At 39.5% G+C, this 24,428-nt stretch overlaps 1 protein-coding gene across 1 annotated transcript in view; it reads left to right on the plus strand.

Moving 5' to 3' along the window:
* The window catches only part of dnah5 (dynein, axonemal, heavy chain 5), a 337,850-nt gene that overhangs the window by 49,754 nt on the left and 263,668 nt on the right, over nucleotides 1-24,428 (plus strand). The window contains exons 2-4 of the mRNA XM_043689617.1: nucleotides 6,290-6,424; nucleotides 15,269-15,353; nucleotides 22,411-22,574. Of these exons, the coding sequence (XP_043545552.1) occupies nucleotides 6,290-6,424; nucleotides 15,269-15,353; nucleotides 22,411-22,574 (384 nt within the window). The remainder of the gene's footprint in view (nucleotides 1-6,289; nucleotides 6,425-15,268; nucleotides 15,354-22,410; nucleotides 22,575-24,428) is intronic.

Raw genomic sequence — 24,428 nt, forward strand, 5'->3', positions numbered from 1 at the left:
AGGGGGTTTATAATACAATCCCAATAAGGTGATCATCCCTTTCTTATTTCTCAATTCCACCCAGCGTTGTTTCCAGTGTGGCGGGCCTGAGGATGCCAACTCTTCCAGAGTGGTTAGACATTTCTGGAATTGGCACCAGTCACCCTGGTGGCCAAAGGAAGCATTCCAGCAGTATCTCAGTTCGGCCAGGAGTAGTCATCTGGGTCCAATGTTCACAGCCTGTGATGGCCGTGAATGGTCATCATGGTACCACATGACATTATGTCAGCCAATTACAGTCTACGCCAAGAACCTATCCTCCTTCACTCTACCTATGGAAAGGCCTGACCCAGATGGCAGAGGTCACTTGTGAATGGCCTATAGATCATGTAGTCAACACTCAAGTCAGTTGTGGCGATGCTTATTTGGTCTCCAGCTTGAAGAAAAGGTGCTGATTCTCAGTCGTGGTTAGGCTTGCCTGAGATTGGCCAGGAACTGGTAGTTAATTAGAGTTACTAATTAGCTGCTGATCTGGGCAGGCGGTGGTGAGCTGTGGATTCCCCTATGAACCCCATTTTTGAGATTCTGGAGCAGATTTTGATGGAGGCAAGTTCATCATTCCCTCTCACTCGATGTCACACTGAATCATTCAGTTTAACTAATTTGTGCTAATTATATTCCCTCTCCACCTTATCTCAGTTTTAACATCTCCACATATTCTTCTGTCCCCTTCACTTTAGTTTCAGCTGCAACCACAACTTATACACAGCAAGATTCCACCAACAGGTATAAAATAACTAACCAGATAATTTGTTTTTGATCTGGTTGGTTACAGCATCAGTGTTAATCACGTAATCAGCATGAGATGCCTATGAAACACTAATGTCATTATGACCTTCTGGTATTTCTAAATTCAGTTTGATGGTAATCACTGGTGTGTTCGTTATAGCGTTGGCCCTGCCAATATCTGTTCTATTTCAATGTTCTTAGAATTTTTTTCCAATGTAATTTTTCACAGCCCAGTGCAAAGATTATTTTGACAAACGCCGCTTCAGGGATAAAGATTCAATATTTCTTGTGAGGCTTTGTTTTTGATTTCTTTCATCAACCAGTTTGGACTTGTTATGACACATCTCCAGGGCCATCACGTTCCGGGGTATGACTTGAAACTGGACTTTCTGGTCTATCAGATAATTTATTGGCTTCTTTATGTTTCTAAGCAACAATTTATTGCAACAAAATACCCAGTTCTTGCCTAAGTGTTTAAACAATGTGTTGTTAATTTGGGAATCTTTAAACTGCTTGCAAAGTAATTTTTGGCCTACCCAAATCCATTTACTAAGTTTTAATTACATTATTAGTGATTTTAATTGGATCAGTAACTCGTTGTTTGGTTCTGGATGGAACACAATTCATTGCGTGTAAGACAATGCATAAATCAATCTGGGAGTGGTTGCATTAGCTCCAACTGATTTTTTTAAGCACTACTGACTAAGGCGAAAGAAACTGAATTTAGATAAGAGTTAACACGAAACAACAACCAATTGAGGATCAGTATTTATTTGCTCTGCCACCATTAGGCAGAAATTGTTTGATTATTGAAAATGAATATGTAGCCTTGCAGGAGGAAAAGATTACTGAGGTACCTGTGAATTTAGAGCTTATCAGGTATTTTGGATGGAATGTGCAATATGACCAAGCTTTTCTGCTGGTTGCATTGTTTTTACAACATGGAAAGTAATGAGGAATGATCAATCATGACCTTCTGGTATTTCTAAATTCAGTTTGATGGTAATCATTTCTTCAGTACCAGCTACCTTTTGAGCCAACCGTGGTGGTCAAAGGCTCTTAAAAGTGATAGCTGTGCCATTGATGATGTAAAAAAAAGCTGAGGCAAGGAAGCAAAAAAAAGAGTCTGGGGTGTTGCAGCCTAAAATTGTGTCAAACAACCACACAACTTCTTTGAGAGTATACAGTTAACACCAAGAAAATCAGAATGTGATTAACCTTATTTCCTCTTGTCTCCAATTGTATTGAAGAAGGCAGAATTGTAACGTTCAGAGCTGGGTGGCAACATTCAGTTCTGTCCAGCAGTAAGGGCAGGGGCTTATTGCAAAGAATTTGAAGAGTCACTCAGGACAGTTTGAGGGTCACTAAACAGCAAGTCCAGTATTAAAGGCAGTAAGTAGAAGAAGCAGACAGCTGGGACTTTGTGTTTGGAATTGTTAGTGCTGATGAGGAAGTTCTGGGAGTTAGGAGTTAATGTGCTGCTAAATGTTGGCATAATGACTTAGAAAATGTCTTGGAAGTTATGAGGGCTCGGGCGAAGTTGTGTGCCACTAATAGTTCAGCGCAGCTGAGAGTGGAGATTGAAAGAGTTACAAGCAATATTTGCTTGATGCAACTGAGCAATATTAGAGCTTAGAGAAAACTTTCTGGGTTGGATAGAGCTTGGCAAAAGTAACTTTTGATGAAAGGCAGGATTTGTATCTGCAAATAAATATTGCTGTGAACTTTTTGGAGTTCAGATGTACATAAACCAAGGGAAGAGATGTGATCAACCAGTGAATGAATAGCAAAATAGTTCCAAGTTAGGATGTTGAAGGAGAACTTGCAGGTAGTGGTGTTCCCATGTATCTGCTGCTTCTGTCTTTTTAGATGACAGAGGTTTTGGGTTTGGAAGGTGCTGTTGAAAGAGATTTGGTGAGTTACTGCAATGCATTTTGTAGTAGGTACATATTGCGTTACGCTGCATTGGTGATGAAGGAAGTGAATGCTGAAGGTAGTGGATAAGAAGCAGACTGCTTTGTCTTGAATGGTAATAAGCTTCTTGAGAGTTGTTCAAACAGCACGTATCCAGGTAATGTGAATTGCAAATTGTATGACTGGAAGATTTGAGTTATAAGGAGAGGCTGGATAGGCTGGGACTTTTTTCCCTGGACCGTAGGTTACTGAGGGGTGACCTTATAGAGTTTATAAAGGGTCGTAGAAAAGTTGAATTTTGCAGGTGTTTTTCCTCGGGGAGTCGGACCTGAGGGGCAACTTTTTCACACAGAGGGTAGTGCACATATGGAATCAACTGCCAGAGGAAGTGGTAGAGGTGGGTACAATTACAACATTTAAAAGACATTTTGACAGCAACATGGATGGGAAAGATTTGGAGGGATTTATGCCAAATGCAGGCAAATGGGACTAGTTTGGTTTAGGACTAATATGGCCTGTTTCCATGCTGTATGACCTTATTACTTATGTCTCTATTACTCTATTTTCTTAGTGAGTCCTTTGGATCTCACACAATGTCTATTTTAAAAAAAATAAATTACTGGTCCCTGGGCAGAATGTCACATAGTTGTTGGACTGGTTAGCAAGTTAACTGGAAGTAAACGTGAGAAGTTTATCTGAAGAACAAACATTGTTGCATGATATTTAAAACAGTATTTTAATTTGTTTTTATTTTCTGAGGAGCTTTCATAAGTTTAACAAATCATTCTGTAGATTACTATGTTCAGGAAGTTAATCCTTCAGCAAGACTTTATTTCTGTCTCAGCGACATGGTGTGTAAGTAGAGGAGTAAAAATGAACAATTAAAACATTGCATTTGCCTTTCATCTTGAACAATACCTATATCCAATATGCAGGTTTTTAAAATGTTGAAGACTAGTCCTAAATATTCATGTGTACTCTAAGGATTGAAAATCAACACCACAATTAATGTGAAAAAATCAGTTCAGCAGCCGTATAGCATAGAAAACTACAAAAAAGTTATTTTAGTACATGCAAAGTATCTAGAGAAGTATAAAGGCAGGCAAAGGGCATTTTGAATATAAATTTGATAAATGAAGAAAAGAGTAATCACCTTGAAAATGATAACAGAATTATAATGTGATAGAATTTTTGTAAAATGTTCTATCTTTATTGCCACGACAATGGATCATAACTCCTGGATCATCTATAGACAGGTTGAAGCAGGGTTGTTATGGTCATGGTCATTATTAGACTTATAACTCCAGACATTTATTGTGCTATGGCAGATTTCGAACTAGAATACCCAGAATATTACCTGCGACTGGGTTTATTAGTCCAGCAACAATATCATCATGTCATGTTCCCCCACCACTAGTGTGATGGACTGCTTGCCTGTGACCATCAAGTCTTCCCCAGGGCCTCCAGTGGTTTTCTTTGATAGAAAACCTATCAATATAGGTCTGAACTTCCCTGCAATCTCAAAGGGTTTTGATATTGCCTTGTTGTAGCTAAACCTACCCATCATGTTGACATGGCAAGTGGAGTCACATTGAAAATTTCGATGATCAGTCAATTTTCTCCAGCAGCTTTAATAGACTGCATTTGCTAACATAATTAAATTGATGAAGTCAATATATACCAGCCTCCCTTGCACATAACATTTGTCTTATAGTGACTGAGAAGAACATGCCAGTCTTAAATCTTCCAGCTCTGAAGTTACACTGTGATTTTGGTGGATGCATTCAGTTAGGATCTGCAGCCTGATAAGAGTAACATGGATAAATAATATTTTCATGATGTTCAGCAAAGAGATACCTCAAGGGGTGTTACAATCAATGTGGTCACCCTTGTTCTTGTTTCGGTCAGAATCTTTGCATCAGTATAACCTGGGGCAGTGTGTAACACGCCCCTTCCTGCAAGAGGCAGAGATTTCCTCTCTTTGATGCAATGAAATGACATAGCATCAGTCAGTTTTAGTTACAGCACCTTTAGTTTTGCTCATTATTGACAAGCTGCAAGTTCTCTGTTGCACGTGATTCTGATAATTCAGCTTGCCATTTGATCTTTGTTTTAATTTTCTTTTTTCCTGGTGTGAGGCATCCTGTCCACATGTTCAATGGTGAGTCCAAAATCCAGCATCCTCTGGAGCAGATGGACTATGGTGGGTTAGCACTGATGACTCAGCGGCTGTAAAACGTGAGCTGGCTGACCATGGGTATGCTGGTCCCTTCAATAATGGGAGACGGCTTGTATCATCCATTCTTTTCACCAATAAAGTTGGGACACAATACTTGTAACTACTGTCCTCTTTGTTAATGCCCTGCACTGAAATCAGAGCATTCTCCAAGATAGAAGTCTGGACATAATTTACAGGGACCCAGAGCTTTCCAAATGCAGTCCTGCTCTCAATCTCTCCAGCTGTGTCCAAAGGAATGTACCACACTATATTTGGTATTGGCTTAGTTGCAGGAGGTGTTGGGAAGTTTACATATTTAGACATCAGTCTGCCTTTGGCCTCCACTCCAGAACCTTTTGTCAGTTTTAGTCTCCTAGCCTTCAACTCTCCTGAGGTATCTCCAAGACAGTGGAGCCAATCTCCTTTGCTGGGAGTTTGGTTCATGAGTGCCACAGCTTGTCTAAATGCTTATGAGCCTGCTCTTGTGGCTGGGATTTTGTCAGTAGTGTGCTGTTCCTGATTTCATAATGGGAGCTGTGAAACAATTCTTCTTTCTCTCTTTCTGCTGTTTCCAGTGCGTTTATAACAAAAAGTTTAAGTGTCAACAGTGTGTCAAAGTGCCTGCCTTGAATCTTGCTAGTGCCTTACTTATAAGGCTCTGGTGATGCAAGGGGTAGTGTCCCTACGCAAAGAGAATCCCATCCAAACCCGGACACCACCCTATTCCCATATCTACCTAAAGCCTGCACATCACTAGATACTGCAGACAATTTAGCATGGCCACATAACTCGCACATCTTTGGGCTGTGGGAGGAAGCCAAGCAACTGGCAGAAACCCATGCAGACATGGGGAGAATGTGTAAATTCCACACAGTCGCCAAAGGTGAGCATCAAACCTGGGTCTGTGGGACTGTGAGGCGGCAGTGTTAACCACTGAGCCACCATGCCACTCTCTCCCTTCTGAAGTTTCAGGAATATGCTGAGTAGTGGCACTTTATCATTGTATATAAATGCACCCTGAATTCTAATGTAAGAATTCTAATGTAATGTAAGAATTTACAAATCTGCATATTTTAGAAGTTAGCAGTTCTGTTTCTGTTTCCTTACCAGTAACTGGTAATGAGGGTATCCATTTGCAGAACAATGAACTATCACTTTTTTGCAACGATACTGTTTGAAATTGAGGGAGGTGTTTGTAGTTTAGTTATATCGAGAGACTTGCAATTTTATTATTCTTTTGTACTGTCATTGGCGGTTTATGTAGGAGTTGTATTAGAATGAGAACAGGTGTCAAAACAGTGAGAAAGGTATAATTATGCACTTTGCGAAGAAGGAGTAATGTAAAAAAGACTTGCTGGCTTTGTAACTGGAAAACTGCTTCTCTTGCAGCAAAAGCTAAAAGAGGAAAAAGAAGCTAAACGGGCTCAGTTGGATGGTAAACATGATTATATTATGGAAGTTGTGGCCGCATGCCTTGGCCTGGAGAAAACTGAGGTGGAAGATGCCATTCTGGAAGGTTCCCAGGTAAACCTTTTTTTGACTTCTAAAAACAAGATCTAACAAGAGGAATAATGATCATGACCGCCGTCTCACAGGGTCAGTATGGTTTCAGAAGTTTGACACTGTCTTGCTGCAGCCAGTGTTTCAAAGTGTTTTATTCAACACCAATGCAACAAACAAACCCAAATAGTATATCACACATCTCGGATAAGATAATACCATACACTTTGTTCAGAACGAGAGAGAAAAGATCCAACAGTCAGATGTCTGACCAATATTGACCACATTCCTATTTGCTAGCAACTCTCTAGAAAAGAGGAATTCAATTTTTTAGGCTATTTTTAGTGTCACTCACTAAAGGGAGAAAATGAGAAGCAATTAGGAGAGGTCAGGTGCACATGGGAGCTGACAGTGGTCTTCAGTGCAACACTTGCATTGGCAGGTAAGACATGAGGAGCAGTTGGTTAGGATGTAAGCTAGTCAGGCTATACTCCATTGAACTAAGCTTGTAAAGTAGGTACAGAGTCATCAAAGTTCTGACCCATAATAACACTTATAGAAATTATGCTTCAGCCAAAATACCTCCACTGAAGTATATTTTGGTTATATAGAGAGTTGCAGTAACCCAAAAATGGCTGTCTAAAAAACTGATATTGTTGAAAAACCAAATATATTTTTCTGTGTGGGCGCTGCTCAACAGTTACAATGTTTAGATAATTTACTCTGTCTGGTTCTATTTTGCCACATACATCTCAGTTACCAACTTTCAGGAACTGAGTATGGGGATTAATGATGTGGCTTGATGTTATAACACTATAATTTGGTCTTTTTTATTTCATGACTTGAATTTTCTGTTCTGGAATTAAAGCACAGCTGTGGTCATCTTAGATGTGTCACTTCCATCAGATGAGTTTATGGGAGTAATCCAGAGTTCAGAATACATGGGGGTGGCAGGTGAAATCACCTGTGCAAATGGCAAGTTACTCATGAAAAGTGGTCACTGCCATGATTCAATCAAAATAATGGAATAGAATGGAGAAACTTTGAAAGGAGCTGCCACTCTAGTAACAGGCTTCTTCTCCCAAGCATTTTGCTGCTGATAGGCTCACTCACTGGTGCGGGAGGGAAGCTGCCTGTGATTGTGGAAACATCGAAATGATGAACAGAACTGGGAAGGTGAAATGGGTCAAAAGTTAGCAGTCATTATTAAGCTGACAGGCTGAGGCTGAAAGTGAGTTAGCCTAAAGGACATGGACATAATGGGGCAGCAAGAGTCTCTCAAGCAGGACAAAAAGTAGGTGACTAGATATGAGGGAGTGGTGAAGAAAAACAACTGACTACGAAAGGAGATGGAGGGAAACTGCTGTGGGGAGGCTATCAACAAAGAAATACATAACTGATTGGGATCTGGGAAAACTTGAATTCATAGATAATGAATTCTATGTAATTCAATGTACAGTTCTGCTCTCCCCATTATTGGAAGGATATATTAAGCTGGAGAGGATTCAGAAGAAATTTACCAGGATGTTGCCGGCAATTGAGAGTTTCAGGTTTTAAGGAGAGGCTGGATAGGGATTTTATTCACTGGATTGTAGGAAGTTGAAGGGTGACCTTATTGAGGTTTATAAAATTATGAGGGGTATAGATAAGGTGAAGATAGATAAGGAGGTGTCTTTTCACCAGGGTGGGTGATTTCAATACAGGCTTATCTTTAAGGGGAGTGGAGAACGATTTAAAAAAGCCATGGGAGCAGTGTTTTTACACAGATTGTGTTTCATGTGTGGAATGAACTTCCTGAGGAAGTGGTGGATGTGGGTGCAGTTACAATGTTTAAAAGACTTTTAGATAAGTACATGAATAAGAAATGTTTGGAGGGATATGGACCAAGCACAGGCAGAGGTGGACTAATTTAGTTGGGGATTATGGTCAGCATGGACTAGTTGAACCGAAAGGTCTGCTTCTGTGCTAGATGACTCAATGACTCTATGTACTTTTATGAAATTTGTATCAGTTATTGAAAACAAAACGTTTGTTGCTAATTTATAGTTTGTGTGTTGTGCTTAATTTAAATGCAATGCTGTCTGGGAAATTTAAGATTATCTTATATTTTGTGGCTTTAAGTTCATGGCAGTTTGATAATTATTAAGGATATTGATGATTTCTGCTTCTGAAAATCAAAATCACCTATTTGTGTCAATGGAAATAAAGAAATTAATATTGGTACCTGACCACATCTCGCTTAATGAAGTAGTTAATGAGAGTGGAAAAGTAGTCCCTGAAACTTAGAAAGCAGCCCTCAAGGAATGTTAAGATGAGGTTTTGGTGGGGAAGAAAATATATATATTTTGACCCTGGAGTGATCAACAGCTTGTCAACTTATTTTGATTGCAAGCTTATTGAAAGGCAAGTTAAACACTGGATAACATGTGGGTGACAGTATCGTTCTTGCTGACACCTTCTGGTTTTGAATGTTCTCGGATCATAATTTTCTATAATTTATTCATGGGATGTGGTGTTTCTAGCTAGACCAGCATTTGTTGTCCAACGCTGATTACCAGCAGTCAGTTAAGAGTTAACCATGTCTGGAGTCATATGTAGCTCAGACCAGGTAAGGATGACAGATTTCCTTCTCCAAAGGACAGTGATGAACTGTGTGGGTTTGCTTTGCAACAATAAACTATTTCAAGTTTTTTCTTGATTGAATTCGAATTTCAGCATCTGCCAGAGTGGCCCCAGAACATTATCCATTAGAAATAAAATGTACTGTGTAGTGCAAAATGAAAGTTTTCTAAGTCAGTGTGGTATGTTAGATAGAGGTTGCACTGGCTGGACAATAACAAAGGGAACATTAAAAGAAATACATCCATGTGGCTGCAGATGTCTTGATGGCTGTGAGAGGCATCAAGTTCAGTTCCTCCTCAGAGGAGATCTCCTGCTTTTCCACCTCATTCTAGCACAAGACACCCCCAATCACCTCCGCGCTGCTTTTGTCAAGTCGTGGAATTACTTCCCGAGCAGCACCTGCACCGCACAAACCGCAGTGGTTCAAAAGGCACCTCACCAGCACCTTTTCAAGGACAATAGGATTGGGCAATAAATGCTGGTCTAGTCAGTGGCATTTACATTCTGTGAATAAATATAAAACAAAAAAAAACCTCTGTCTGGGGTATGCTATATTACACGAGCTGACTGAACCTAGGAATCTGGATCCCATATAAAGGAGCTCTATGGTGTGCTCTACAGTGGCCCCATGTGGAGGTATATGCAGCATCTGCCTCTCCCCTTTGTTCATGTGTGGTTTCCTGATGGGTCGCATGAGCCAGACTTTGAGGAAATAGCCCTCATCACTGACTGACCATCCCTTTATACATGGAGTGAGGGACCCATTGAAAAATTGGGCACCTTTGAGTTTTCTTGAACATAGGTGCCATAGGTGCCAGCTGTTTGGTTAATATGTCATTATGCTTGCCAAATTTATGTTATGACAAACAACAATAACCTTGATCACAGAGTGGATACCTTTCACAGCATTCAACCTGACTACTGAAAGCACCAGTTTTGCAATATACCATTGTTCATAAACTGCAGTCGCAGTCTTGCAAACACATAGTGAGAAAGCAAATGCTTGCAAATGGGCTCTCACTACCTGCTGACGATACAGCCTAACCATCTCAGGGACTGGAATATCCCATCTTTTGTACCTGTTGTTCAGCTTTACTTGTAAAAACTTATTTTTGTCAATCTTGTATCAACAGTAAGATGAAAGAATACCATAATACTTATAGTTGGGACTAGGGGAAAGCGCTGAAAGAGTTCAGTGATGAACGAATCAAAGTTGTTATGACCTCGACCACTTTTATTTCTTGCTATAGCCTCACCGTGATGAAAATGTATGATTTAAGAGGTTATCCAAAATCCAGGAAAATTCAACCTCCAGCATGGTCTTTGCCCTGATTTTGAATGCCAGACATATATTCTATCATTTTTGCTCTAAATTCCATTGTAGATTTCATGCCTGGATTTTCATGCACTCCATGCAGGAGTCAGGACCTGATTCTGTGGTTCCCACATCATTCCTAGTGTTCCTCATTTGCACCAGTGTGGGCTGATTTACTAGATTACATTACAGTGTGGAAACAGGCCCTTCGGCCCAACAAGTCCACACCGACCCACCAAAGCGCAACCCACCCATACCCCTACATCTACCCCTTACCTAACACTATGGGCAATTTAGCATGGCCAATTCACCTGACCTGCACATCTTTGGACTGTGGGAGGAAACCGGAGCACCCGGAGGAAACCCACGCAGACACGGGGAAAACGTGCAAACTCCACACAGTCAGTCATCTGAGGCGAGAATTGAACCCAGTTCTCTGGCGCTGTGAGGCAGCAGTGCTAACCACTGTGCTACCGATTTGGGTTGTGAGTATGCACCATTCACTTCTGATCCGACTGACTCTATTGCATGGATAGGCACATCCTAGTCCTCTGCAATTTTCATTGTTGTGTACAGGCCCCTTAACAGTAATGAAATTCTGGAGCAGGGTATCAAGGAAGAAATAATAGGAGCTTGCTAAAAGAGTACAGCGATTATCATAGATTTTGATCTACACCTACATATGGATGGAAAAACAGCTGGGAAAAGGTAGTTTCAATGAGGAATTCATTGAATGTTTTGGGATAGTTTCTTAGACCAGCATCCTGTGGCACCGACCAGAGATCAAGCTATATTAGACTTGACTTTGTTCAACAAGATAGGATTAATGACTGACCTCATAATGAAAGCACTCCTGGATAGCAGTGATCTTAATATGATTGAATTTTACATATAGTTTAAAGAAGAAAATTGTGTGTCCAAGACCACTACTTTTGAGTTTAAAAAGTGCAGTTATGAGCGCATGAAAGCAGAGCTATGAAAAGTGAATTAATTGACAATGGAGATTAGGGATAGATCAGTAGAATTGCAGAGGCAAACATTTGAAGAGATATTCCTGAAAGTGAAAAATAGATACATTCCATAAAATGGGTCAGGCCCACTAGCTGTGGTTAACTAAAAAGTCAAAGACAGGTAGAAGGTCAGAAAATTAGGTAGAATATAAGAAAAGTTGGAAAGAATTCCAAAAGATTAAGAAGCAGGGAAAATTAGAGTATGAGAGAATATTACCTAAAATATAAGACCAAATGGGAAAATTGTTTTCAGATATTTAAAGGAAAGAGTTAACCAAGTAACTGTTGGTCCTATCGAAATGACCCTGGGGCACCAGGAATAGAGGAAAGCAGTTGGCAGGTGAATTGAATACAAATTTTGTATTGATCTTCATTAAACAGTTTGTAGGTAACACACCAGAAATAGCTATAAATCAGGAATCGAAAGAAGTGGAGATCGCAAGACAATGACAATCACGGAGAGATAGTTCTGAGTAAATTTCCTCAATGGCTGAGGTTACCCTGATGGACTCTTCTTTTCGACCTTTACCCCCTACCTAAGAAATGGAGACCCTCAAGTTAAACCACCACCAGTCGTTTCTGTCTAATGTGAGAACAGCTCTATGATGTGGTAAGACTTTGGCAAATTTATCTTTACCTTTACTGAGTAAAATATTGAAACTGCAAAATGACAAGTGCCCGAGTCCTGATAGATTTCATCTGAGGGTCTTATAGGAAGTAGCCAGTGTGATTGTTGGTATGTTGGTTTTAATATTCTTAAACATTAGAGTCAGGGAAAGTTACTTTAAGTTGGAAAATAGCTAATGAAACTTTTATTCAAGAAGGGAGGGAGGCAGAGAATAGGAAACTACAGACCAATTAGCTTAACAACTGACATAAGAAAAATGTTAGAAGCTATTATTAAAGATGTCATAAAGCAGCATTTGGATAAGTTCAAGGTAATCGGGCAGACCCAACTTGGTTTTGTCAAAGGGAAGTAAGTTTTGTATGATTTAAACAGGTAATCCAAACTCTGAGAAAATTGAAATTCCAGCATAGTCCAAGGCTATTAGATTTTGGATATCGGATGTGAATTCTATCATTTTCACTTCAGCTTCCATTGTAGATTTGCATGTCTGGATTTTCATGCACCCCATGCAAGAGTGAAAGTGGCCATCAGGACAACTTGGTGTCCTACCTTTTGAAGGAGTGACCTGTGCACTGGATAAAGGGGAACCAGTTGATGTATGGTACTTAGGTTTCCAATGGGATTTGATAAAGTGCTATATCAAAGTTATTGTTGAAAATAAAGGCTTGTGATGTTGATCGGCGCAAGCTTGGAGGGGCCGAAGGGCCTGTTCCTGTGCTGTAATTTTCTTTGTTCTTTGAGGGTAACACATTGGCATTGTAGAAGGTTGGTTGAAGATCAGGAAGCAGAAACTGGGAATAAATAGGTCTTTTTCAAGCAGGCAGGTCTCACAAGTAGTGTGCCACATGAGTCAGTGCTGGGGCTGGAACTCCTTACAATTTATGTAAATGATATGAAGGAAGGAACCAAAGGTATGGTAGCTGAATTTCCTGATGGCACGAAGGTAGGTAGGAAAATGAATTGTGAAGAAGACATAATAAGTCTTGAAAATGATATAGATAGATTAAGTGAGTGGGCAAAGATCTGACAAAGATTATAATGTGGGAAAGTATGGAAATGTCCACTTTAGCAGTAAGACTTTAAAAGAAACATGCATTTAATGCTGAGTGTTTGCTGAGTTCTGAGATGCAGAGCAATTTGTGTCCTAGTGCAGTAATTGTGAAAGATAGCATGCAGGTACAGAAATTAATCAGAAAACAAATAGTTTTATTGAGAGTGAAATTGAATGCAAGAATGGAGAGGTTATTCTTCAGTTTTATAGGGCACAGGTGAGGCTACATCTGGATTACTATGTACAATACTCGTCACTGTACTTGCAGAAAGATGATAACACCTTAGAAATAGTTCAGAGAACGTTTACAAGACCAAACTTGGTTTACTTTCTGCAGAAAGGCAGGCCTGTATCTTATGGAGTTTAGAAGGGTCAGCGGTGCTTTAATTGCAACTTTACAAGGTCCTGATTGGACCTGACTGGGTGGATGAGGAAAGGATGTTTCTGCTATGTCAATCAGAACTGGAGGACATGGTGCATTTAAGACACAGTTGAGGAAGCATTTTTCTCTGAGAGGGTTGTGAGTTTTTGGAATACCCTTGAAAGGCAATGATGCAGAATCTTAAAATGTTTTTAAGGCAGAAGCAGGTAGATTCCTGAATGCCAAGGGGATAAAAGATTATCGGGGGTATGCAGAAATGTACAGTTGAGGTTAAAATCGATCAGCTATGATCTTATTGAGTGGCAGAGCAGGCTTGAACTAGAGAAGTGGCCTACTCTAGTTCCTCACTTGTAAGTTTATGTTGTCAGGCTAGCTTTTCAAAGAGACATGGTTCACGACATCTTCTCAGTTTTATGAACCATGGTCTGCATGAGGAAACCTCCTGACATGTAAGTGCAAGATGTCTTATGAATCCCCCCATGCCTAGCAATGCTCTCACATGATCCCATGGAACCTCATGCTCATGGCATCTCAGTTCTTCACTCATCATTATCACCCCTAATACCCTTTGGGTTAAGCTATGCTGCACTCCAAGTAACCCACTTCCTCCTAAGCTCTTTCACCCCTCATGCCAAGTTATGACCCTTCACCCACCCTTTAGCCCTTCATGCCCCCATGTCATTACTATAGTACTTCTATGTTCATTCATAGAATATACACTATATAGAACCACCAACCCCTACAGTGAAAATAGAATGTGTGAAAGAAAGCTTTTTGAGATTAGCTCTCATTCATTGAGATGTTTTCAATTTCCTAAGAAACCCCCTTTTACTATAACCCATTGAAAGTTACAATCATCCAAACCATTTAAACTATCAACAGCTAAAACTGCAAACATGTTCAACTTGTGTAAATAAACATTGTGAAATCAATGCATAAATTATAGACCTGTCAATCAACATTGTTTTTCTGTGGGCTCAGCTCTGTTAACAGTCTAATGGATATCTGAGCTGTTTGCCAAGAATGCACTATGAGCTTGTGACTCAAAAGTTAAATTAATTTTGTTTTTTGTGTCAGTCAAATGTGCTTGACTGAATTACAGCGCTGATGCTGCCTACTGCTGAGGACAGTAGATAAACAAACATGGGGTGCTTTCTTCAAAATATGGATGATCTGTTCTGCCAAGGTATTATCTACAGTGCACATTACAAATGTGTCAGCTTTGGCTCAGTAGGTGTCACTTTTACCTTTACATCAGGCAGAGAGGGATCAAAGTCACATTGCAAAAATTTGAGAGTATAATTTTGGTTCGAATTCAGTGCTATTTTGAAAGTGTAATGCATTGTTGGAGGTGATGTCTTTTGGATGAGCTGTCATCAGTGGCCCCACCTCAAGTAAAAGAAAAATCTCATATAAAAGCTGTGAGTTTTTCCCAGTCTCTTGGCAAATATTTAACCTTCACTCAATATCACTAAAAGATTATCTAGTGATTTGTTTCATTGCTGTTTATAGAATGATCCTCTGTTTGGATTGATTGCCACATTTTCCACAATGCTTTTCAAAATACTTCATTTGGTTGCAAGCACTTCAGAACTTTTGAGGCTGTGAAAAGCTATGCATATTGCAGTTCTTTCTTTGTTACTTGACAAATGTGAAGAGGAATTGCACAATTTGCTGTGGTCAAAATCACTAATAGAATAAATGCTGTTTTCAATTTCCTTAAAGTGCTTTTGGTTTTTGAAATTAATGTGATTTCCATTTACTAAATTACATTTGAGAATATCTAGTTTAGAAAATGTTCTTCCACGTTAATTTACAAGTTACAATTTTTTGCCTCTTTGGCTTCTTTTAATGTTACAGATTGAACGAGTAGATTCATTTTTTGCTGCAGGAGGACTTCCTCATCTCTTGTTTTATTATCAAGAAATAGAGCCAGCTGAAACAGGTAACAAAAACAAGTAAAAGATAAAGTGAATTAATCCTATCCCTGATTATTTTAGCCGAGTGACTTAGAGTTAGAAAGCATTTCTCCATACTCTTTCTTTTGTATCACTGATAACAAGATGCATTATCAGAAAAAGCTGTCTAAGTGACAATGTTGTTCAGCTGTTGCCTAGCATTGAGTTTTTGGAATGTATTGTTGTGTTCAATAAGACATTTTTGACATTGTACAGCTTTCAGATAGTTGAATACAGTTAGAGTACTTATTCAATTCACTGAAAGTGTCTAACATAATGGTTCATATGAATTCTGCATTGTTATCATCTCAATGTGTGATCTCTTTGCTGAGATACAGTTCCAACTGCATTGGTTGACCCTTGACATTGCGTCTTTAGTGGTTGTTATTTATGACAGTGACATCAGCAGGATATTTGATCATTGGAGGCATCTGTATATTTGAATCCAATTCTGTACTTTCTCATAATTCATCTCTGTGTGAACACTGTTTTACTAGTGGGTGGAAACAGCAATATAGGTCTTCAGGACCAGGCCAGACCCCCTCAAAATGTTTCAAGAAGGTAGCCCAGACTTTATCTTTTCTAGTTATTTTGAGCAGGTGTAAAGTGGATATTCCAGGATGCAGCTGGTGAAAACCCTTCGGTTTTAAACAAAACAGAATTTATTTGCAGAGTACCGCATGAAACACAAAAGAGAACAGAATACAGAATAACTTAACCTATCCAAAAACCCAACACACTATCCCAACTTAATGATACTGTTCCAGATTCCTGCAACAATTCCCAAAAAGACCCCTTGGTTAAAAAAAGGGTAAAATCAAACACATGGTCTTACTGGAGAGAGAAAGATGGCAGAGAGATTCAGCATGGGACGTATTTTTTCCATGTAGCTGCTGCTTTGACCAGCAGCTTCCAACAGCCAGACTGCTTGCTAAAAACAAACTAAACCACACCAGAGAAAAGCTGAGCTGAGAGAACTGGCCACTCCCCTTTCATTGTACAAGTGTTGTTTAAAAACTTAAAAGTTTCTTCAAGTAGGTAAACCCAGACATTTTGGAATCTATGTGTTAACAATCCCTCTGAAAAAAATCCAAGGACAACCTAACTTTATTAAAGGAGCAGCATCATCACAGAGGTCAGTTTTCCTCTTCCAAAGCCAGAAATGATGAGGCCACCCACCATTTCCCTGTTGAAAAGAGCTAACTGGAAGTAAACAAGGGATCTTTAATCTGTATGATTCAGTTGCTGCTGAGATAAACTTGTTAAGGTACCGTGAGCTTTTTCTTGTTCAGAAAACATGATTGTAGTTGAGTTTTTAGTACAACTGAGAAGTATTGTTTTCACACAGGCATCAAACTTTACAATTCCCTGTTGTCCTGCTTAGTATTATATCCCTCTCTCTGAAGATCCTGTGGATCAGCTATATGCATCATTTATGTAGTGCTGTGCTTATTGCATTGGGTAGCAACCAGTATGTTAGCAGTTCACATTTCACTTTGGTAAATTGTCAAATTAAATTAGCACCAGAAAACTTAACCTTGATGGTTGCTGGATTATCGTTGTCAAAATGACACTGACAGCTGTGCTGGTGCGCGATCTGGGTTTTGAATAAATAGTTAGATTTTTAAGTTGTTAAAACTATCCTTCTGTTAGAGATAATGGAAGGAAATCTGCTGTTACATTGGATAAAATTGTATTCAAATCATTTTCATCCTAACATCTGGTCCTTACCACCGATAATTACCTGGCAAGTTACCATGAAATCCTGCTCATGATATTTAATCCAAAAACTTATCACATTTTAAAACTTACTTCATAGAAAATCCTGCTCATGCAGGATAATATAATTGATATTCAGTGCAATGTGAATGATATTTACCTTTGTTGATACCACAAAATTGTTGATTATAAATTGATCGCCTGTTCCATTTATATGCTGCTCAATTTTCATTAAGTTCAATCTCAAAATGGTTTCACTATTTTCCTGCAAATAAATTATTTGAATCAAATAGGTTTTATACATTCTGACTGTTGTGAACTTGAAATTTAACATGTAGTATATTAAATGTAGTATGAACACAACTGGCAGAGCAGGTTATTAACAGCATGAAAATGTTTTTGAAGGGATCAATTTACAATTTCAGTTTTAACTGGTATTCCGGCTTCTGTCATCTGGTGACTAAATTTTAAATAAGTTTATGGTATTGGAGTGCTTTCTCATTGGGAGAAATCACAAAAGAGCCACACAATTGAAACGTATGGTGCTACCTTCATTTCTTCTTCTGAATGAAATTCAACATGGAGGAGCACTGATTCATCAGCCGAGAGAGGGTGATTGGTGGTAATGAGCAGGAAATATCCTTGCTGAGAGGGGCAAATTACTGCAGATGCTGGAATCTGAGCTGAAAACAAAAAAAAGTCTTCATCACAGCGGGTCAGGCAGCATCCATGGCGAGAAAGCAAGCGACATTTTCAAGTCAACATGACTCTTTGTCATAGCACCACTGCTGACTTAACTAGCTAAGTCCTGAAGGACATTTATTCTCAAATGGATCCATGGTGATGAAAGAAAAATTGCCATTGACCTCACCTTTACCAGCTAACCCATCACTGATGTATCTGGCCATGACTGTTTTGGTAAAAGATTGGTCTTCACACAGAGGACAGGCTCCATTATGTTGTGAGCCAATACCATCGTGCTAAATGGGATAGATCTGGAATAGATCTAACAACACAAAACTGACATTTATAAGGTGTGGACCATCAGTTGTAGCAGGATTGTGTTTAGCCACAACTAATAACCTAACGGCTTAATTTCTCTTGTTCTGGCATAGCATTAAGATCAGAGATCAACCTTAGTTTTGTAAAGAATGCTGGAGATCATTCTGTGAGGAACCTAAGGCTAGCTTAAAAATGAGGTGCCAACCCGGTGAAACTACACCAAAGGACTACCTACACGTGAAACAGTGAAAGCTGCATGTAATCGAGCAAAGTAATCACACATTAAACTGATCAAATCAAAGGTCTGCATTCTTGCCAGTTATGTTTGTAAATGGTAATGGACAATTAAACAACTAACAAGCGAAAGATGTTCCACAATATCCTGATCCCCAATGATTGGGGAGCGCAGCAAGTCTTAGTATAAGTTGAGAGTGTGGTGCTGGAAAAGCACAGCATGTCAGGCAGCATGCGAGGAGCAGAAGAAACAATGTTTCGGACGTAAGCCCTTCATCAGAAGGAGCTGATTCCTGATGAAGGGCTTATGCCCGAAATTTTGATTCCTGCCCCTCGGATGCTGCCTGACTTTGCTGTGCTTTTCCAGTGCCACGCTCTCGACTCTGACCTCCAGCATCTACACACCTCACTTTTTCTATGTCATAGTGTAAGTCAAAGCTGTGATATTTCTAACTATTTTCAGCCAGAAATGCTGAGTAAGTGATCCATAGCAGCTACCTCATAAGAATCCTTGCATCAGAGATAACAGTCTTCAGGCAATTTGAATAGAATGATAGACTTCCAACTACTTCTCCAGCAATGTAAATTATACAGCTAATTTGATACACTTTTCCTGGCATGAAGAAAAGGCTGAATCATGAGATGTAAAAGCTATGGGCCATGACAATATCCTGATTGTAGTGTTGAATACTGGTACTTCAGAACTAGCTATCCTTATCATGAAAAGCTGTTCCATTGCAACTAAAACAGTAGGGCCCACCCAACAATGTCAAAAGTTGCCCAGATATGCCCTGCCCACAAAAAAAAAGACAAATCCCACCTGGCCAGTGATTGTTTTGTTTGTTTATTCTCAAGACCTGAGCAACATTTAAGCTTGGGCTGACAAGTGACAAGTAACATCATTCCTCCTAAGTGCCATGTGAAGACTCATCTCCAACACAGAGAATCTGACCAACTTTCTTTGACCACTGCAGATTCCAAACAACACCCCCCCCCCCCCCTCCCACCATAATCATCATTGAGGAGGTTATCATTGACTGGACCAGTCATTTAGGTACTGTGGTTACAAAAGGATGGAATATTGCAGTGAGTGACTCACCTCCTGACTTACCGCAAAACCTGCCTACAACTGACAAGGCAAAGTCAGGTTTGATGGAATACTCTCCATTTGCCTGGATGAATGCAACTCCAACAACACCAAAGAAGACATTTTTAGAACAAAGCAGCTATTTGATTTTCGCCTTATTGACCATGTTAAACATTCATTCTCTCCACTATGAGCACATTGTTGCTGCAGTATATACCATTTTCAAGATACCTGCAACAACTTGTTCAGACTCTCCTTACCTCTAACCTCTACCATGTGGAAAGACAAGGGCAGCCGATTCATAAATACACTACGACCTGCAAGGTCCTCTCCAAGCCGCACACCATCGTGACTTGGAATTATATATCCACACCTTCACTGTGCTGGTGTAGTGATAATATCACTGGGCTAGTAATTTAGAACCCAAGCTAATGTTCCAGGGACATGAGTTCAAATCCCTCCTTAATACTGATGTTTAAACACAATGAAAAAGTCTGGAATACAAATGTAGCCTAATGGCAATATGTAACCACTGTTCATTATTATAGGGGGAAAATGTAATTCATTAATTTCCTTTAGGGAAGGAAATCTGCCTCAGTATATGACTCCAGACCAAAAGCAATGTAGTTGACTCTTAACTGCCCTCTGTGTAGTAGGGATGGGCTGGTAAAAAGGATTTTAATCCCTGAAGCAAACCTGCTCTGTGGGTTTACCATTGTCGACAGAGATCCTGATGGGAAGCCAAGCTAAAAGAAACCTGCCAAGCTATCACTTGTTCAAGTTCTCAGAGGTACAGAATAAACTTCTCAAAAACCAGACTATGGTGTATAACTGACATGCAGTTGTGGAACTACTTGATGTGCCTAAAGTTCCCAATCCTCTAGTTTACCACTAATTTTCGCCACTTTGTATGAATTAGCTTTTGTTTAGATACTCCTTGACTGCCTTTGTTAATTCTAGTGGTTCATCTTTCTCATCAAGTTGCTGTTCCTAAACCTGAATTTGAAATTCTGCTATGATACAATATCACCCTCCTCGGGGGACACTTAACCGCAAGAATATTGTTAAAGCTACCGTAGCGCACATTGCTAGATTTAAAATAGTTTGTTCCTGGGCAAGTTCAGTAACATACTGCTCTTAGAAGTATTTCCTGACACACTCTAGATCTTTCATAGTATCATAGAATCCCTACTGTGTGGAAACGGGCCATTTGGCCCAACAGGTCCACACCGACCCTCTGAAGAGTAACCCACCCAGACCCATTCCCCTACCCTATTACTCTACATTTAACACTGACTAATGCACCTAACCAACACAGCCCGGAGCATTATGAGAAATTTAGCAGGGCCAATTCACTTGACTTACACATCTTTGGATTCTGGGAGGAAACCGGAGCACCTGGAGGAAACCCATGAAGACAGGGGGAGAATGTGCAAACTCCACACAAATAGTCACCTGAGGCTGGAATCGAATCTGGGTCCCTGGCGCTGTGAGGCAGCAGTGCTAACTACTGAGCCACCATGCCGCCACCCATTTACCTGTCTTGTCACCTGTGTACATCTGGTAGGTCCAGTCAATAAACAGATTACAAGAAAATGTGTTTTGTAGCAATAATGTGTGCATTTTCATACCAGATGGATTGTAGCGGTTCAAGCAGGCAGCACATCCCCACCTTTTCACAAGTAATTACAGATGGGCAACAATGCTGGCCTTCCCAGTGATGCCACATCCCATGAATGAATTAAACAAAATGAGAGATTGCAGGTACTTTGCTGTCAGGTGTGAGGTTAGTGTGAGAAATTTTACAATAAACGGTTTAGAAATAATAAGAAGAAAATAGTAAGTTTCTGGGTGGATGGAATTTCATGCTTTTCCTCACCCTAAACAAATTCTTATGATATTCATTTCTATTTTGATGAGTGGCTTGCTATAATTCTTTTGGATTGGTTAGCCTACTCTCTGCTCATTATAAATTTAAGGAATGTATGCTCTACCTAATGCATTGGTACTTCAACAGGTTTTTGGGAAGAAGAATATTATGGTGTAATAAGACCCTGATTTGTGCATTACAAGCAGACTCACAACTGAAACAGGAAAGTTTGTAGCAATTACCAAATGGTTTGTTGACCGGGATGAGAACGTCAGCCTGTTACTGCTTAGTCATGAAAATAGGCCCTTGGTATCATTGTTGTTGATGGAGGAATGTCATGTGCTTAAAGACACTGGTCTGTGAATTTCTAAGGAATTGTAGTAAATTTTACGTTTGGTGTCTTGATCTCATTTCATCTGTGTCTCAGACTCTGCATCTCACAGATGGCAGGAATGAGAATGTTTATGTTTTCTAATGGTCAAAAAATATAATTGTGAATTAGGTGATCACCAGAAACCTTTTCATTTACTTTGAAAGTTCAGCACCTTGCCCTGCCAAAATATGTGAAGTCATGGGAAATCACTGCATCTATGAGGTACTGGTTGGTATCCTTGTTAGCCTAAAGAGAAAAGCCAATAAACAAAAAAAACTTGAAAATGAATGTACTTGAGGTCAATTTTGAAGTGTTCAAAGCAAGTTGGATCAGTATGTGCCATTTGCACGTTTACTGCTGTGTCCTTTTGGGATGAAGGGTACTTTTCAGGCATTTGCCAGCTGATGGAGGTTGTGATTGCTGGGATAGGTTTCCCACTGCAAAATGTTGTGATCAAAGCCTGAGAAGACATTCTGTAATATTCCCAACTGCCTTCTTTGTAAGATGAGTAGAAGTTAATTCAGGCATTTTGCGATCTATGTGAGTGAGCCTAAAACTGAGGTCCATATCCCAAATGGACTTTATTTGCACTGGTCAGGAAATTCTCAGATTGGAGATGAGGGCGTTTTTAGTCTGGGACACTCTCTCTTTAGTAAGGGGCCCATATTTGAGGCTACTGTCCAGAAATATCTCAAACAGCAAGAAGTGATTGATGTCAGTGAATACTTTTGATAAATTTATTGTCAACTTCTTTTCCAGGGCCCATAGGCCTTCTTGGAGCAGGAACAAATCCGAATACTGGGCGAGGCAAGAAACCAAAAATATTTGTGACTGAGGGGAAAGATGTGGCACTCACTGGTGTTTGTATAATTTTTCTGCGATCTAATACCTCCAAAGCAATCACTATTGATAATGTACACAAGGTAAGAAATTGAACAGATTTCAGAAACTACAAATTAGAATACTTGGGTAATATATTAATCCTTTGATGACAATTCTGTCCCATTCCACTGCTGCTTCCTGCCTTACTAACCGTTGTTAAGGAAGACACATTGATCATAAACTTGGTCAGAGATGTTTTTAAATCTGCTACTTGGAAGCACTAAAGAAGAGCCCATGGAAGATGGTTCATGTGATTTTTATTGCTTCTAGTGTGGCAAGATTCCTGACATGTGCAGTGTCTCCTTGTTATCAGTGAACAATGATTTGTATATCAGCTTAGCAAATTGTGGGTATCAACTTATGCCCTTCAAAGTTGGAATTAGAGCATTGTGAAAGGGCAAGTGTATTACTCCACTGGAAACGGGTACGCTGTGTGATAGTAGTCTGGCTAAAGCAAGCCTTCTGATGCACATGCTAGGCATTCTGGCAATACTTTTGCTGCTTGAAAGCCTCATTTGGTACATATTCATTTCATAACATTATACTACATGATAGTAATGTATCCTTGAGGAAGTCATAAGAAATAATTTTAAAGTAATTGCATTGAGAATGCACAGAAGTGCATACAATATGGTCCAAAGTAAGCTGAATAATTTCATTAGGACCCCATGGGATCTTGGTCTTGACTTGAAAAAAATGGTTTACATCAAAACTTTCTGTCTGGATGTCAACAGGTCAGCCCCCTCTTTCCTGACTTTCCCAATTCCTGTTACCTTTCTCTTTTCTTCTCTTAAAAGATGGCGAATTATGCTTTGATATGGTTCTAGGTTTTAGATCAGTTTTTCAACTGCACAGCCATGACTGTATTTTTCATGTGTGAAAGTAAAATCGTAAATCTTGGTTCAATGGGAGCACGCTCATCTCTAATTCAGAAGATTGTGGGTTCAAACTCTGCTGCAGGGATTTGAGCACCTATTGTATTGAAATTCCATCTGTTCTCTCCGATTGGATGAGGAAAATCCTGTGACATTATTTGAAAATAATGAGGGTGTTACACTGGAATCTTAGCTAATATTTATCCCTCAAACCATACCACTCAAGCTGATTTTCTGGTTAGCACCACATTACATGATGTATTTATCTACTGAATAATTAAAGAGTGTATTTAAAAACCATAACTTCTACACCATTAATGGACATTTCAGATATCATGTACAATTTGAGAATGATTTTTAATTCTACAGGCACATACAATAATGTGATTCCAGAAATTTTGCAAGTAAAGATTATCCCGTTGATATGTTTGTTTATTACTAAACAATTTGTGCATAATACAAATGATCCTGAGCACACCACTTGTAAATACAAGATTCAAGTATCATTAGTACTTGTGGCTGGTTGTTATATGTTTGTCAGGAGGAGAGAAGGGTATAAATATAGCTTGAAGATTGACCGTTCTCCAGGGAGGAAGAGAAAGAGAGATAAGCAATGTTGTGTATTTCACAAGTTTTGGTGGGTTATCCTTTTAAGGGTCTGGTTACCTGATGTCCAACATCGGCCACAGGTCAGTTTAATCTTGCTGTCTGCAGAGTGGACACCTTATATAATAAAGCTTTGGTAATTGGCCATGAGTATAAAATTTGTTGAAAAGAAGCAAAATCATGGATCTCACTACTGATCTCAGAGGCATGTAGTTGAAAAGAAGAAATGAAATCAAAAGCGTCATCACTGCATCGAATCAGGTACAGTTCGTGAGGGGAAAAAAAATTCACCCAGGGATGATGCCCCACATGAACCTGAGCACATCACTCTTTCTTCTTCCATCTGTCCACCTTCTTCGCAGTTCCTCTCCCACACAACAGCACAACTCACATCAGTGAGCCTTTTACCTATGT

The sequence above is a fragment of the Chiloscyllium plagiosum genome, chromosome 5 (assembly GCF_004010195.1).
Source record: "Chiloscyllium plagiosum isolate BGI_BamShark_2017 chromosome 5, ASM401019v2, whole genome shotgun sequence".
Taxonomy (NCBI): Eukaryota; Metazoa; Chordata; class Chondrichthyes; order Orectolobiformes; family Hemiscylliidae; genus Chiloscyllium; species Chiloscyllium plagiosum.